This window comes from Aspergillus pseudonomiae (genome assembly GCF_009193645.1).
Source record: "Aspergillus pseudonomiae strain CBS 119388 unplaced genomic scaffold BDV37scaffold_22, whole genome shotgun sequence".
Taxonomy (NCBI): Eukaryota; Fungi; Ascomycota; class Eurotiomycetes; order Eurotiales; family Aspergillaceae; genus Aspergillus; species Aspergillus pseudonomiae.
In genome coordinates, this window is record NW_022476014.1 from 6,156 (window position 1) to 22,346 (window position 16,191).

The 16,191-nt window shown below is 49.6% G+C and overlaps 7 protein-coding genes and 1 non-coding gene across 8 annotated transcripts; 5 read left to right on the forward strand and 3 right to left on the reverse strand.

Moving 5' to 3' along the window:
• On the reverse strand, positions 1–2,105 carry BDV37DRAFT_292999 (general substrate transporter; the record flags this gene model as incomplete). Its single annotated transcript, XM_032089294.1, has 7 exons — positions 1–304; positions 363–493; positions 546–1,135; positions 1,276–1,528; positions 1,592–1,847; positions 1,914–1,965; positions 2,031–2,105. 7 exons carry the CDS (start codon positions 2,103–2,105, stop codon positions 114–116), a joined length of 1,548 nt encoding a protein of 515 aa, XP_031942825.1. The 3' UTR covers positions 1–113.
• A 1,319-nt stretch (positions 2,106–3,424) lies between these two features.
• On the reverse strand, positions 3,425–4,703 carry BDV37DRAFT_89049 (alpha/beta hydrolase). Its single transcript, XM_032091388.1, has 2 exons — positions 4,432–4,703; positions 3,425–4,376 (listed from the first exon to the last, which is right to left on the reverse strand). Exons 1-2 carry the CDS (start codon positions 4,603–4,605, stop codon positions 3,555–3,557), a joined length of 996 nt encoding a protein of 331 aa, XP_031942826.1. The 5' UTR covers positions 4,606–4,703; the 3' UTR covers positions 3,425–3,554.
• Positions 4,704–5,006: 303 nt separating this feature from the next.
• On the forward strand, positions 5,007–6,546 carry BDV37DRAFT_270516 (class I SAM-dependent methyltransferase; the record flags this gene model as incomplete). The annotated part of the gene is made up of 2 exons (XM_032084572.1): positions 5,007–5,013; positions 5,810–6,546. The coding sequence occupies 2 exons, from the start codon at positions 5,007–5,009 to the stop codon at positions 6,544–6,546; spliced, it is 744 nt and encodes a 247-aa protein (XP_031942827.1).
• A 359-nt stretch (positions 6,547–6,905) lies between these two features.
• Positions 6,906–8,348, forward strand: BDV37DRAFT_270517 (uncharacterized protein; the record flags this gene model as incomplete). Its single annotated transcript, XM_032084573.1, has 4 exons — positions 6,906–7,200; positions 7,281–7,698; positions 7,869–7,943; positions 8,033–8,348. 4 exons carry the CDS (start codon positions 6,906–6,908, stop codon positions 8,346–8,348), a joined length of 1,104 nt encoding a protein of 367 aa, XP_031942828.1.
• Positions 8,349–11,018: 2,670 nt separating this feature from the next.
• On the forward strand, positions 11,019–12,425 carry BDV37DRAFT_88982 (uncharacterized protein). Its single transcript, XM_032091386.1, has 2 exons — positions 11,019–11,359; positions 11,419–12,425. The coding sequence occupies exons 1-2, from the start codon at positions 11,147–11,149 to the stop codon at positions 12,211–12,213; spliced, it is 1,008 nt and encodes a 335-aa protein (XP_031942829.1). The 5' UTR covers positions 11,019–11,146; the 3' UTR covers positions 12,214–12,425.
• Positions 12,119–12,567, forward strand: BDV37DRAFT_89019 (uncharacterized protein). The gene has a single exon (XM_032091387.1). The coding sequence runs from the start codon at positions 12,220–12,222 to the stop codon at positions 12,475–12,477; it is 258 nt and encodes an 85-aa protein (XP_031942830.1). The 5' UTR covers positions 12,119–12,219; the 3' UTR covers positions 12,478–12,567.
• On the forward strand, positions 12,374–12,445 carry BDV37DRAFT_t78. The gene has a single exon. It is a non-coding gene; the product is annotated as a tRNA-Arg (tRNA).
• Positions 12,568–13,125: 558 nt separating the features above from the next.
• On the reverse strand, positions 13,126–16,047 carry BDV37DRAFT_281647 (uncharacterized protein; the record flags this gene model as incomplete). Its single annotated transcript, XM_032086862.1, has 1 exon — positions 13,126–16,047. The coding sequence occupies one exon, from the start codon at positions 16,045–16,047 to the stop codon at positions 13,126–13,128; it is 2,922 nt and encodes a 973-aa protein (XP_031942831.1).
• Positions 16,048–16,191: the final 144 nt, after the last annotated feature.

The following is a 16,191-nucleotide window of genomic DNA, read 5'->3' on the forward strand; positions in this document are numbered from 1 at the left end:
GTTCGCTTAAAATATATATCTCAAAACGTATCACGCCATCGTATGTGGTATAGATAGTTTCCTTAGTTAAGAATCCATCCTGCACCATGCAATCAACACTCCCACAATTTCACTTATTCCACATGTTCTACCATAAGGTCATTGTCTTTCCTAGTCTTGATTTCACCAATCTTTCTCATCTCATGGTCTTCATGCTCGATGTACTTCAGCGGGCGTTTAACGGAGATGGCATCCGGGTCCTTGACAACGATCAACGACGGGTTGGAACGGTAGTATGCGTCGATGTCTTCCAAGGTACGGTTGGCTAGAACGACATCAAGGTCAGTATACCTTTGAGGAGAATAAAAATAGAGACAACGCACCCGTTTCAGGATAGAAGAAATAGATGACTGGCAAAAAGGCAGCGTTGAACACTGTCCAGACGATCCAAAATTTCCAACCGATGTTTTGAATACCAATCGGAGTGATTTCCACGATGACAAAGTTCGTAAGCCTAAGTCAATCAGCATGATCGCTAGTACAGTTTATATGGGCAAGAAGGTTACCAATTTGTCGCCGTCGCCACAGCAGCTCCCTTGTTCCGCATTTGGAGGGAGTTGAGCTCCGTAGGATAAAGCCAAGGGATCTCGAGCATACCAAGACCAAAGAAAATGTAGAAAAGGAAAAAGAACACAATAGAGGCGGAGCCGAATTTCTGTCCTTGGGGCGTATTAGCATTGGCCTCCGCATAGCGCAGCAGGATCGTGATGATCAGAAAAGCAAAGAACTGGCCGGCGGTGGACAGCATCATCAGGCCGCGGCGTCCCATCCTCTCAATCAACCCTACTGCACAGCAGGTGCAAATCAGATAGGTGACTGAATTGACTGCCGTAAGCAGCCGTGCCATCGAGTCAGAAAGCCCGACGAACTGCATAAGAACAGTGGGCAGATAATAGTACATTATATTCACGCCTTCGAATTGTTGCATGAACTGTGTACCGGCGCCAAGGATCAGTCGTCGCAAGGTTTTGGAGTCTGTGCTGTCGGTCTTTCTGCGTCGAAAAATGTCGCGCCATCGGATGGCATTTTCTCGCTCGTAGTTGATCGTATATTCGATTTCATTTTTCTGTGCCACAACGTAAGGGTCGTCGACGGGCTTGTCTTAAATGCAGGAAATGATTTCGATGGCTTCCTTTTCGTATCCTTTTTGCATAAGCCATCTGCGTTTAGGGTGGCATAGAGAGTGAATGACCCAAGACATATTTGGAAACCTGGACAAGAAACAGTGTAGAAAACGCACCTCGGGGACTCGGGAAGCCATGGGACGGTTGCAAACAGAACGAAGATAAACATGAACTGGAAAGCGATCGGAAACCGCCAGGCCACGGCACCACCGGCAAAGGAAAGCCCGTAGTTGATCCAGTTGACCATGGAGAAGCCAAGGATGTTCATGACCATTTCCAGGAAAACAAGCTTTCCTCTCCATTTGGGAGAAGAAGTCTCTGTTTGCCAGATTGGCGCTGTTGATGTGTTGATACCATTTCCGAAACTGTTCTCAACTCAGCTATGAAGAGGAAATAGGAGCAAGAAACCACTCATTGGAAAAACATACCCGAGAATGACTCGACCGACGAATATCTGTGGAAGACTGTACGACGTGCACTTGAGCAGGGTGCCGATCGCTATAAGGGTGGTTCCTAGCAAGATTGACTTCTTCCAACCGAGGCGCTCGCCAATGCTGAAGGCCACGAGTGCACCGAAGAAACACCCAACGTCGTAGATGGCGGTTACAGTGGAGAGCGTCGTAGTCTTTGAGCGTCCCACCAGGTCGTGAACTACCAGAAAGTCTTCCGTAACCACAACACCACCTTAGGAGGATATCGGTCAGTATCATACGCAGACCCCTTGAGGGTCAGGGGTTCGGATAAGCATACTAAAAAGACCTTGGTCGTATCCAAACAAACTCATATCGGTGGCACAGGCAACCTGCTCAGTAAAACAAGGAGTCAGTCACATATCGAAAACAGGAGTTCGACAGACAGGGAGCTCACAGTAATCCAGAACGTTAGCCACCCCCCTTTCAAACCAAAGTAGGGTTTCTTCTGTGAGTCCTTTAAGAACGCCATTGCGAGGAAAATAAAAGATAATCTGAATATACAAACTCAAGAAAGATAGAAGAACACTCCTACTCACCCCTGTGGTGCATAGAGTGAGACAGATCGAAAACTGCTCTTTAGGCAGGCTGGAGAAGACACTCAGGGTTGCAACCGATATACATACATTTTTATATGCGATGCTCGGCCCGATGCTAACATCGCTGAAATCGGTAACGCCAAATCAACGCTCCACGACGTCGTGCGACACTTGCGGGGTAAACGCATTCCCGATGATGAGGTGGAGTCTGGGGAGCCGCAGCGCAACTCTCGGTCAAGACGCAGGCTTTGGCGGCGTCTTCCACGACGCCCCATCCAGCTATCCAGATCCACTTCCCAAACAGGAAATTTAGGAGTGACCAGTCTGAACCAAGTCGCCATGTCGTCATGCCAGGCCGATAGTTCAAAGGTAAGGTTTACTATTATGCACGATGTTGGAAGGATCTACGAGGAATCGCTCTGGAGAGAGAAACAAGAGTATGTTGTCCGAGGTGATCAATGTAGAGTTGCATTTCACTTCTACAAGTCCAACCCGGAAAGAAAGACGAGCAAGAAGATAATTCATTAAAACTGCATAAAACATAATCTAACTAACAAAGAAGAGAATGAAGACCTCAAGGCAAAGTGTATCCACCGTCAATGACAATATTGGCTCCAGTCATATAGCAGCAGGCATCGCTAGCCAGGAAGACGTATGCCTAGGAACAAGGATCAGTTATATAAGCTTAAATCCACGCGGTATACGCAACTTACACCTTTCAACTCGGCTGGGTCGCCAATCCGGCGGCCAGGGACCATGTTGAGCCACTGTTCGAATAATTCCTTTGGCTGCTGGGTGAGCACTATTGACGCCATCATCCGTTAGCCTTCTTACCAAAGTGTACCTTTCCTGGGTGGGGATGGACTCACTTTTAGTCATAATGAATCCAGGCGAGATACAGTTCACCCGCGCAAAATCAGTCCATTCGACAGCGAGGCTCTTGGCCAAATGCACCGCTGCCGCCTTAGAGGCATTGTATGCGACTTGTGTCTGAGGAATATTGACCAGGATGGAGCTGACGGAGGCAGTGATGACGAGGTTGCCCCTGCCCTGCTTTTTGAAAATCTTTCCTGCCGCCTGGGCCGTCCACATAACTCCATCGTAGTTAACGAGGTTGGTGTGTACCCGGGGGTTGGTTGTCAAGGGGTCTATTCGGTATTTAACAGGTTGTTATCCCGCGGCGATTGACTTGATTGGAAAAGGTATTATTGATGTTAAGAGGCTGGTTACGAACCGGTTCAAATTCGAGGAGGCGGAACAGGCGTTTGAGTTGGTCAAGGCAGGAAGACAGGATGTTTTCAAGGTTATGATTGCGGGTGTTGTATAGAGAATCAGGATATCATTAGACATATTTAACGATAATACAGCGAAATAGCTAATTATTACTCTAACCACGCGTCTAGAGCACCTTTGAGAGCGCTACTCAGCCAGCCTTCTGCCAAAGGCACGTCCACATCAAATCCATGCCCACCAGGTTGCAAAGAAAGAACTAGCTTATCAATACCTTGCCGTCCCCTCAACACCTCTCTCGCCTTATCCACAAACCGCTCACTCACTTTCGAAAGGACATCGTCATCCTCAATGCCGTGAAGTATCACTAAGCCACCACGGGGCAGCCTCGTGTCTGGTAGATCCAATCGTGCAAGCTGGGAGAGTCGATTCCGACGAGGTGATGTCTCGGAGTCCCGGAGGTAAAACCCGCGGCTTCTTCTGTGCTGCGAAAGTGCCGAGCCAAGAGTCGCACGTCGAAGTTCCGGATCGGAAGATACAACATCTCCTGGTTTGATGTTCGCAATATACTCTTCTATCACAGACTCCGGGACATAAGGTGAAAGCGAACTTCTCTGTGGAGGGTAGAGAGGTGGGTCATCCCAACTGAGCTGGGGATACGTGGCTGTTCCTGCGCGAAGCTGGTCGGGGTAGGACAGTGTCAAGTAGATACTGAGTAGCCCGCCTGCCGAGTCTCCTGCGGCGAGAACCCGGTTCAGATCTAGCTCAATGGGCGAATCTTGGGCCGCTAATAAGTCCTTCGATTTGTCTGAATGTAGCCATGACCAGAAGTCATCCACATCCTCTAAAATTTCGAGACCCGTGGCTTCGGGGAGGAGACGGTAGTTTGCTGAAACAATTATGGCGTTGTATGTTACTGAGAGTTCTAGCAGCCACCTTGGGAACCAGTCTGCGTAAAGGGAATCGGCGCAGCTCTGTCACTAATCGTTAGCAGAAGAGTATCAGGGGGAACCAGATGGGATCACTCACCAGTCCACCGCCATGAAACCGAGCAATTACCGGTCTGGGTCCTCTGGCGGATAGGGACTTTGGGACCAGGACATCGGCTCGAATATCATGCCCGTGCACCTGTTTGTACGTCGCTTGAATCACGTTGAAATCTGCGAACTTCTCTCCAAAGGTCGCACCTGTTATCGCGGCCATAGTGTTTTCTACTTGAATGACGATGCAATGGGGCCAAAATACTTTATTTGAATGATGAAGCAATACCAAAGAAAATGATTATGATGGATGCAACACCTAGATTCAAGAACCAAGACGGCTACTTATACATGCAATGTGGCTCCATGGCTCTCTATTATGTGAGTCATTCTAGTTCAAACATTCCTAGCATCGTGGTATGATAACTTCAGGTGCCATTGGCTGTAATACACATTTGATATCGGTTGTCTGTGTTTGTCAGAGAGCCTCATTCGCTCGCAGTTGGTGTTTAGACAGAAAACCGAGTTTGCAATGTTTGGAACAGCGGCCCGGAGATGAGTGGTTCTGTTTGCTCATTCACCAAACATGGGCAGTCCTGCTCCTCATTGGGTTGAAATGGCACAATGGCAGGTTTGCTATGTTTGGCATTCTGTCAAAACAGACCCTTCGGTTCCACTTAATTAAGGCAACGACGGAGACCATCTGCCCTTAGATGAATATTTCACATGGTCCTTAGGCATAGTCATCCACCAAGAGGGAAATTACTCCATTCGAAACCATCACACCAACACCGTGCTATTAATTCATCCAGCACATGGCAAGCTATGCCTCGGTTCTGAGATCGAGACCCCAGAGCCCAGACCAGGCGGGGAAAGCTGATCTGCGGGGTTTTCCTGGTAGAAACCTATAGTTACTGGTTCTATCAGCTTGGATCACTCTTGGCCACTTAATACGAAATAGTATCAGTCGTCTCCGCCAGTACCTTTTCGTTAAAGGGGTATATAAGGCCCCAAGGTTAAACTGTAAAGTCCGGAAGGAAGGTCTTGCAAGATCACACCTAAACCCTAACTTGCTCCTTCGCAAAGTGTATTTCAAGCTGTTGATCATTTTGAAGGCTACACATAGCAAGGAGACAAGAGACACATACTGAGAATAAGGACTTGTTCCAGAACGTGGATGATAAATCGAGATGAAATCTCCTGCAAAATTTGTGTACAGTATTACGTACCAGCTTCAAAAGTGGCTGCTGCCAATTCGGAGGGCGCCGACAGAGCAATATAATCAGGCTATTGCCAGGAAAAGTGCCCGCGTGCCAAGCAATCTATCTCAAATCAATAGTAGTTACATATAGCTCGAGTCTTCTTGTGCTTCATCATGTCTCAGCATTGACTAACTCCCAACCAGAAAGAGTTGATCACAATGCCAGTTCAAAAGTACGACGCCATCGGCGATTCCTACAATGACGTTCCCGAGATTGCCACAGGCAAACTGCAACTCGCCGCCATGCAATCCCTCATCGGAGACGTCAAGGGCCTCACCATCCTCGAGCTCGCCTGTGGTCCGGGCTTCTACTGCCGAAAGGCCATCGAATGGGGTGCCCACCATGCCACCGGCGTAGACATATCGCCAGCGATGGTCGAAGCAGCACGCGCCTGCGCAAAGGGGGACAAGCGAATGGAATTCCACCTCGCCGACTGCAGCCAGCCATTCAACTTCGGGCAGTTCGACGTCGTCCTCGCGCCATGGTTACTCAACTACGCCCGAAACGAGAAGGAGCTTATTGGCATGTGGCGCAACATCTACAACAGCCTGAAGCCCGGGGGGAAGATCATTGGGATGAGTCCGAACCTTGATTTACTGGACGATCCTTCGGGGTTTCCTCCGGGGCCATATTTCGGGCAGGGATTCAAGGTCGTGGGTGAGATCGAGGACGGAGGGTTGGAGGTTCGGGCCACGTTGTATACGCCGACGCCTTTCTCTTTCACTAATTATTACTTGCCGAGTGTGCTGTATCAGAAATCTTGTCTGTTGGCGGGTCTGCGTGATTTTCGGTGGACATCTTATCCTGATGCTCTCCTGGGGGATGTGGACTGGGATGCCTTTTTGCGGTGTCCTCCTTTCATGACCTTTACGGCGGTGCGTCCTTTGGATGTATTGAAGTGAGGTAGTCAACTGGCTTTTCACTGGGGGAGGGAGGCCCATGGTATCTAGTAGACGTACTACTGAGTGTAATTGTCATTATCATAAGAGAAGAATCCTCAAATAAAATCCCAGGGATTTGTAATGTTTGTGGAGTCTGCCGCGAAACATATTACAATGAACAAATATACAAACCTCAACGCCGAAGAAGAGAATTGAATCCCGAGTATCAACTCCGCGATAAAGAAGTGGGGTCGACCTCGGCTTCTAATCATACGGTCAGCAACTAACCGAGAAACCTCACTTCTTCTCTGTACGTACACGAAGCAGTAGCAGTCCGAACAATTCATTGTAAAAAGGAAAACGGAACCAAGATCACCAAAATGGCCGCGCCAGCTCTCCCTTCCGCGCCTCCAGTGTCTCTGGGCCAAAACATTGTCCTCCAGCCCCCACTTTCGCGATGCGGGCGTGGACCCGGTCTAATAATCATCCGCCCGTCTGGCTATGCAGGGTGTCAAGCAAAGAATACCAGTCTGGACCCGGAGCCCGTGCAGAAGTGGGCAGAGGAGAGCTATGCGGTGGTGCAGATTACTTTGGATCATGAGGCGAGCGCAGACGAGAGCGGTGTTTCAGCACTTGTGAAGCGAGGCATTGAAGCGTTTGAGTCATCGGATGAGTGTGAGAAAGGAGATAGGTTTGCCACATTGGGTATTAAATAGTCTATTACTTTACGATGAGTGCACGCTGATCGCATATAGTCTACGGTTCTCCCGCCGATTATGCGCCTGGGTTCGGAAAGATCCTGGGCAATGTCATCGCAGCTTTAAATAAGAAGCTTGCGGCCGGAGTGCTCTTCAGCTCCTGGGATATAACTGAGGAATCGATTCCTATCCTCTCACACATTCCTGGGAACGTCCAAGCCCCGGGCCTTGAAAAGAAGGATAATCACACTGTTTACTCATATGTGGATGTTGCTTCCGCCGGGTTCATCGTCCCGGGGCATGCTGACTTCAAAATCACGTCTGCCGGCGTCGCGCACACGCGATCCCTGACCTTCCTGAAGAAACAGCTGGACGGGCCGTACTTCGATCTGGAGAAGATCTGGGACGAGCACACGTGGTACGAATTCGGAGATCGGTCCGTGGAAAAGACCATGGCGACGATGGTGCAGGAGCCGTATGTCAACCACATCCCGACTGTGAGTATCACCTTGTCATGCACATGGTCGTGCCCTCAGACTGACTCGACAAGATGACGGGCGGAATCGGACGAGCACGTCTGAGCAAATTCTACCTGGAGAATTTCATTTTCAACAACCCAAGCGACACCGCACTGGAACTCATCAGCCGAACGGTCGGCACCGACCGGATCGTCGACGAGTTCATCTTCAGCTTGACACACAATAAAGAGGTCGACTGGTTGTGAGTAGAAAGACTATACCTTAGTACCTACCTTCCCATCGTGCCGCTCGGGTCGATGGCGTTATCCCCGTTATAGCTAACGTGATCAGAATCCCCGGTATCCCACCAACTGGCAAGGCGCTCCGTATCCCATTCACCTCCGTTGTGAACATTCGCGGAGATCGTTTATATCACGAGCATATCGCGTGGGATCAGGCGACAGTTCTCGTGCAGCTGGGTCTGATGCCGGAATACCTGCCTTTCCCATATGCCCTTCCTGGCGGACAGTTGCCTGGGCCCGGAAAGAGGTTCGAGTATCGTGTGCCTGCTGCCGGAGTCGAGACGGCGATGAAGTTGCAAGATGAGCACGCAGTGCCGTCGAACGGGATGTTTGAGTTTAAGGTGCGCGAGGTGGACGATAAATGATGTGATGATGGCGTGATGCAACAAAGGGAAGTCGTGTAGATACCACGAGGCAATTCGAACAAGGCATGGAGAGGCCAAAGCACACATCGGAGAATGTCCTAAAAGGTATGTGATGTGTGAATTTGAATGGAGGGACTGCCCATCTGCCCTTGGTTGCTCAGGCCGCTGAAAGGGCGGAACAGAAAGGAAGAGCTGTCGAGTTAAGCATCAGTCCCAGCGAATAGTACGCTAGATTCACTCCACATGCATAAGATAGTCATTTCTCGATGTCAGAACTATGAGTAACGGTCCGCGCCTGCGTTTGTCTTCTTCCATATCTCTGGGTGGGGTGAATCGACACGCTTCGAGTATATCCTAAGGCATCTCTAGCCCTAAGCAACAAGGCAGCAGCGAAAAGAAAATTAAGGCTTGAAATAAGAAACCCAAGATTCCACTATAGTGGAGAACAATTGCCGGTTGCCTGGAGGAGGACCGGCCGATATTCTTAGGCAACAGTGTTATATTCAGTGGACCATTGGCCTTACAAGGATCAAGAGCAATGTCCCACGATCCACCTTTATTGCCTTATTCAGAGTCTGCAGGATAGGCAGCCCTAGGGCATCTATGCGGGGGTCAATACACAAAGTAGCGACTTTGAGACCCACCCTCGCGAGGTTACTTCCATAACCAGTATAGGTAGAAGACCAACGAAGACCCGAGGAAATCAGGCCGTTATTCATAGACCACGTGCATCCGGAATGGTACAGCAGCAGAGTGGGTGAAAGTACGTGTAGTCCCTCCGCTACACCTATGAGAGCTTTCTCTGCCTAAGCCTATAGAGACTGAGGAGATTTGATCAACATCTGTTTGTCCGCAACAGCCGGAGGCTGCATGAGTGGAGAAGCCCTGGCGTTGGTTGTTGGCTACCACATAGGGGTATGGCAGGTCATTCCATAGAAAATGACCGCACGACCCCCACGGAAGGAAGCAACAAATAAGCTTGACGTTCTAACGTCCAACTGGAGGGTTTAGCACAGTAAAACCCTAGATGGTCACACGGGGAATTCCAGTGTTGCAGCGGATAAGGGCGGATCGCACGCTATTTGTAAAAGAAAACTCTTATTTCAGGCCCAGATTCAATGTGGCGCTTGAGCCATTCATGCCAGGTGAAACCCAGTCAGTCAATGGCTCCCCGTGAGCTTGGCTTCGGTGACAGCAGACCATGAGGAGCACTTCTATCCTAAATTCAAACCATGTGGGATTTCGTAGAAAAACAAGGCCAGCAAGTGGAGCGCACGCATTATGTTCCGGAAGATGTCTCAGAAGTCTATGATGGTTCGGAGCGTCCGAACAACACAAACAGTGGTTCTGGGTGGATCGTAGTTTCAGAAGAGAGTAAGCTAGAAAAAGGCAGACGATGAAAATCAAAAATCCAAAGTTGAGGATCCAATGTCTACGGATCCGGAGAATGTGACGCTGTAGGCAGACATAATACCAAAAGTAGGGTTTGGTGAGGCTCGAGTCGGGGACGTTCTTCAGTCTCGAGAACCACGGTAAGGACACTCCGAAGAAGTCCCAATCACAACGGCCAGTAAGACAAAGAAGGGACAAATACGGGTCACTTATTAAACTTGGTTGCTAAGCTTTTGGCCTTACTGTTATTGGAGCAGTTAATCCCTCAAACTGCCTCGAGGCCAATGGTGTTGATGCACTGCCTCAAAAATGGCTCCACTTTGGTGTCTGGGCCAAATTTAGCTGTTGCAATGCAGTGGTCATTGTTTCTCGCCCATCGTGCTCGACCTTCCGAAGGGCCTACAATTCAGCGGAGAGCCCAGCATATGTCTCCTGCCAATATCCTCGGGGATATGCAAGGATACTGGTGGATATGCGCTCGGGATACGTCGGCTATGTAGTGAAATGGGAAGAAGAATACAACAGACGAGTGGCGCAATCAGAGGCCAACATTGATCAGTTCCGCGGCCGGCTATCATTACCTCTTCAAGCCCCTGAAAAGAAGCTTGCCGTGGGGCATCGTTTTGGACCCTGAGCCAACGAGAGGCACAGCCAATTGCTGATCCTGCGACAGCTGACCATATTCCCCTATCAGCTTGGATTCTAGGTTCTCTTGCATTTACGGGCAACCGGCTTTGCATGACATGTCTTCCGCTCAAAGGATGATCGCCAAACTCTCCCGTATCTCAGCGTAGATTTGTTTCCTAGATGAGGCTCCCGAGAGGAAATCACAATGCAAATTGCACCAAATCGGCTAAGTAAGATGATCAGCACTTCGGTATGTAGTCAGTCTCATGGTGAGACGGGCTAAGGCGCTACTCAGAAGAATTTTTTGGTCTTTTTTTAGCCCGGTACTCAGCCTTCGATATCTGAACGCGATCGATCCATGCCCAGGACATCTTCGACCCACGAGTCTCCCACTGCCCAATCATATTGTACACCACTCCCTAATCTTCATTGGTTTGTCTATGAGGGTCCATTCGTTGCCAAAGGTGTCAGTTCGCGATCGTCCAGTGTTGGCAATCGGATGTTCCCCAGATGCCTAGAGTGAGTCAAGGTTCTAAACCTAATGTATTAATAAATGCATGTAAGCCTTATTGACCCCTCTTGCCTTTATATAATCCCCGCTGACTCCCGTTTTTCTTCCTTTCCCTCGACGGTTGCCACTTCTGTACCAACTGTCGCCCAGTTACAGAAGTAAATTAGCCGCACCTGGTCACGCTTTCATCTGAACCCTTAACTGCCACCTTCAATCTTGAACCTTTACTACTACACTCATTCCGACATCCACCACAACGCCCTCCACCATGTTGCTGCGTTTCCTGTCTGTGACAGGCGCGCTCTTTCTGAGCAGCTGTGCTGCGTTGTCTCTGCCAGAGCATAAGGTCGAACTGTCCGGGCTGGATCCCGAGTTTCGAAGCCGAATCATCTCCAACGCCCGTCCAACCAATGTGCCGACCGCTCTTTGTTCATTCTCAAATGCCGAGTGTTCAAAAGATATCGACCTTCATTCCCATCTGGTGAGTTTGGACTTACGAAACCAGTACTAGGATGAGAGCCCCGTCGCTAACTCAGACAGACCCTGGACTTCTCTACGGAAAATGGCACCCTCCTCGCCAACCATGACCCCATCTTCCCACCAACTTTCCCAATGCGATTCCATGCAGTCCGGCATTTCCATTCAGGCCGAGAGACCGTCGACCTGGCCTATGAACTCGATGTCCGACCCATGCCGTCACGCCCGGACGAGGCACTCGGGGGCGTCTTCCTGTTGAAACTCAGACTGTTCGACCTACAAGGGCGGCCCGCCTCCGATCACCTCGTCACGATCACAGTGACCCAAGACTCGGAGGGAAATCTCCAAATCACTCAACTCGAAACCAACCCCATCCACGGTCACCACCATCCCGACGGACCGCCATCATGGATGGCCCAATTAACCGCTAGCATTCAGGCAATGAAGGACGCCGTCAAGGACTGCATGCACGGGCCAGGACCGAAGCATGCGACCGCGCGGCCGCAGCATGGCCACATGCAGCAGCCTCCAGTCGACAAGCACCGCACAATCGCTCCAGAGCATCACCCCTATCACCACAGGCCCGGCTACTGGGCCGGCCGGGAGAAGAACTTCGGGAGACTGATGCGTCCGGTCGTGATGCCCGCCCTGCTGGGCGTAGTGGCGGGCGTGGTAGCGTGCATGGTTGGATTCGTGATGGGCAAAATCATCATCTCAGTGTTCTACTGTGTTCGGGGTTGCAGGAAGCAGAAGAAGCAGCGGGAGCAGGAGCAGTCGAGCATCCCTCGGATAGTGGTGGTGGAAAGCGCCTCCAGTGAAAAGGAGCGCTTACTGGCGATGTGCGATGATCGTTGTTGACCCTACATGATACAATGTCTTTACAATCTTTTTTGTCTTTTCATGTGTTGTTTCTTTTCTCTATATACCCAATGTAACATACCAAGAATTTTCATGACCACTTTTCCGAACTTAACCCTCGAACGTAGACCTGTTAAGGTCTCGCTCTGTCAACAATCAAGGCCGGCTGGCCCAATGGCAAGGCGCTTGACTACGAATCAAGAGATTGCAGGTTCGATCCCTGCGTCGGTCAATTTTTTGTGTTTTGCGCCTGTTGGCGAGTGATTGTGGTGCTGTGAAAAGTTCTTCACCTGGGTGGCTCCACTATCCGAATCAGCCTTACAGCCGAGTGTGGATCCGTATCTATTTTAAGCATTGTCCGGCCGTTAAGGCGTTATTGATCTTTTCAATATATTTTTTTTGGCAGCAGGTATAGTTTGACTTATGATTAGACTAGTCTTCATATCATGTTCTGGTTGTGGTAGACCGCTGGTGACAAGCCTGCCGGGGGTAGTGTATATTATACGACCTGACCAGAAACTGTATTCGAGTAAAATCAATAGAGATCAATACAATATATACTATGTAGACAACACTGCTTATATGCTTGTAGATATCGTTTTCTCCGCGTCTTTCTGTATTTGATAAATGTTGCAGTTCTTATACACTGAGCAAGGGAGCAGGACGAACCGTCGGGTGTTATTGTATGAGCACATCCAAACTGCAAGAAAGCAGCGTTAGAATCTTACTTTCGAGTCTGGCCATCTTGATTAGCGGGGGGTACCATACCCAGCTGTATCTTACATGAGTTTCTAGGTAAAGGTGAGTCAGTTGCAAGTGAAGTATTATCATGTCTTATTTTGAACCTGAATTGTTGAGATCCCTGTTGTACATGGATTTGATCAAGCCAAAGGACCTTAAGGCCCTGGTAGTTCACATCACCATACATGTGTCCAGCCCAAAAGGATCACTATTTTGCTCCATTTTACTCCCCTCCTTGTACAAATCGTCCCAGTAAATATAGTCCTTAAAGCCCAATCTCAGGTTCTGGAACGCATCAGCCATTACCTGCATGCACTCTTCATCCTCTTGCTCCAGGACCAGCGCAGTGAGCGACAATATTTTCTCGCGTGTCATAGCCGTGTTCCCCTCATAGGCCTGGACCCATAGTGGGTTCCGACGACTCTTTAGCTCGTCTTCAATGCGCATAAACAAGATCATGAAGCATACAAGCACCATCACATAGTTCACACTGAGTACTGGTCTCGTCTCGCCGCATATTTCGCTGAAAAGGTCCAACTTGAGGGCCTCTAAGTATTGCGCGATTCCGAGGACAGATTTCCGAGGTGTACAATGCAATAGGCTTGTCGACACTCCCAGTCCCTTGGCCTCGTATCCCTCTGGCATATTGGTCTTGATGCTTTCGAGAACCTTTGGGTCAATGGTTTGCTCTTGTGCAAGTGATGCCCACTGCGACGAAATCTCAATGATCGACCTATCATCCATCCCGATAGATCTGGCACGCTTGACCAAGTCAATATCTTCAAGGGCAATTCTTCCCGTGATAGGATCAGTGACCCTCTTGGCCTCAGTCAGACGAAAGAAAGCTAAGATCGAGGGGATAGGGATATCCTCATCTGGAACTCGATCCGGAACCCAGCGCGCCGCGTGGTAGAGACGTAGGAAGGATTTGGCCTGGAAGAAGCGATTGGTATTGCTATCCAGAAGACCGTGCACGTCCGTTGCATATTTAGCGACCTGTCGTCCCAGTTGCCGTCGCCGAAAAGTCTCTCGTCTAGACCTAGGAGGGCCAACCCGGGCTTCAAACGCTTTTTCAAAGCTGGATGTAGGTGCCTTTCCATTGGCATAAAAGGATTCCGCGAATAACTTTTCAAAGGTATCATACAACCCCACTGGCTGCGAGATATAACCCTTCTGGACCAGCATGTTATGGAGATGGATAACGCACAGGGGCTCGGGAACACGGTCCCACATGGCAAGGCCCATCCCATACGCCAGTTCAAGTGCTTCCATCAAACCAGCGCCGCAAAGGAATGGGGAATATTCCCACAGTCCATTGGCGTTTATGTGTGAAAACCTAGATGGGGGTATGGTCGCCAAGCCGTACATGTACTTGCTTTCCCCAAGCCAGTTCACAAAATCATCTCTTAACCCGTGGAGCATTGTGTTGATTTTCTCATGCCGCTGTGGGTCTCCATGAAGCATCGCATCCTTTTCAAAGCATTGGCTTAGTACCTCAACACCGGTACAGTATCCTGACATAGGCTTGTCCTGGTCACGGTCCATGAACAAATCAACGTCTCTTCTGGGGCGGAACTCAGAGGCCGGGGACCCCAGGACATGGCCTACCAAAATATGGAAAGACCAACCTCGAGACACCGTTAGGGAATCCACTATGCACTGAAGCTGGAAGACATGATGAGGAAGAATGCTGGACTGAATTTTAGTCCCAGGTTTCTGCACCGCAAAGTGGGTAATGTCGCCGGCGAATTCAGTGATGCCAAACAACCGTCGATGAAAGTGCCAAGGTCCGGCTTCAGACCAGTCAACGGTCTCGAGGGGAATTTTCTGCCCTCTTAATGTCCTGCGTTGCACAACAATTGAGGAATTGATGTTGACCAGGTCATACAACCAGTTGATCGTGTAAGACCGACGCCACCTCAAGCGCTGTTCTTTGGTCGCTCTTTCAAGACCCAACGTCGGGTCCCAATCCCGTATCTCTTTAGACATATTCTTGGTTGGCTTGCCACTGTGTGTCTTCTGAAAGTCCGTCATAAAGTCGACCAAGTTCTGATAGGAATGTATCAGGAACTCCTCTCTCACATCCAGCTCCGAGGCCTCGACTATATCACTACTACCGTCGGTACAGGTTTGATGAAGCTCCATCTGAAACATGCCTTGGGCCTTATCGGGATCACCACGGGTGATAGTTTTCATGATGGTCTCGAACGATTCATGCCCAGGGAAATCAACAAAAATCTGGGATTGGGTGTCCTTGATCATCGCAATAGCAATGTTCGACAGAGTCGCTGCGACCGCGCTGTTCAGGCCATTATAGGCCACGTCGCGCCAAACACCTTGCAGGTAATGGCGGAGCTCGATCCATTGTCTGACGAACGAGTAGGTCGCCATTAGATAATCTGTAATAATTCCAGTCTCATCCTCGATAATACGATAGCTTGCCAGTGGAACTTCGTCGAGGCATGGGGTAAGAGCCGCAGTCGCCACTTTTGTCTTAGGTTTCCGTGTTCGTCTGCCCTTCTTTCCTTTCTTGCCAGCCTTAGCCTTCGACCGCACAGTTGCCGTGACCTGCTCCTCGTCATCATTGTCGTCTTCATCTTCATCTCCCTGGTCTTCCCCGGCTGACACGTTCAAACTGAGAGTCGAGAATTTATTGGCAAAGATGATTTCCTCCTCGTCTTCGTCAGCCACGTTGATGTTGCTTTTCTGCTCCGAGAGCCACGACTCTCCTCCCAATGCATTGAATGCCTCGGTCAAACCATCGATCCAGTGTCTGTGTGCATCGTTACTCTTTTGGATATCTGGGTCTGGGTTGGAGGCGACAATTCTCAAGAACTGACTATGAGTGTCCCTCCTGGCCTCGATAATAGACTTGAACAGGCGGAATATAGTTGGGGGTATCGGCTTGATATATTTTGCAATAAGCTCTGACAATGACTTCAGAGTTGCCAGCGAGACCTTTCCTGTTGTGTTGATGGCTATCGAGGCCCCTGGTGCGCTGGTCTTGATGATTTGATTGGAAGTGTTGGTAATCCAATAAACCAGGAGTCTTTGGTCCCGCTTGTATTTGAGATATGTATTCTTGTCTGCCATTTTCTGGCCGTTCCACGGAAAGTGGGCCAGTTCCAACGGGCGATGGATGAGAGGAAGAGGATGAGGAACAATGAAAGAAAACACCAAAGCGGGGTTTCAAAGTGGCCGGGGCAACCCCCGTGACCTAATCTCTATAGACTGCAT

Coding starts and splice junctions, on each gene's coding strand:
- BDV37DRAFT_89049 (XM_032091388.1), bottom strand. CDS start 4,605: ATGGCCGCGATAACAGGTGCGACCTTTGGAGAGAAGTTCGCAGATTTC. Junction 4,377..4,431: donor GGTTTCATGGCGGTGGACTG/GTGAGTGATCCC, acceptor GATTAGTGACAG/AGCTGCGCCGATTCCCTTTA.
- BDV37DRAFT_88982 (XM_032091386.1), top strand. CDS start 11,147: ATGTTGCTGCGTTTCCTGTCTGTGACAGGCGCGCTCTTTCTGAGCAGC. Junction 11,360..11,418: donor TCGACCTTCATTCCCATCTG/GTGAGTTTGGAC, acceptor TAACTCAGACAG/ACCCTGGACTTCTCTACGGA.
- BDV37DRAFT_89019 (XM_032091387.1), top strand. CDS start 12,220: ATGATACAATGTCTTTACAATCTTTTTTGTCTTTTCATGTGTTGTTTC.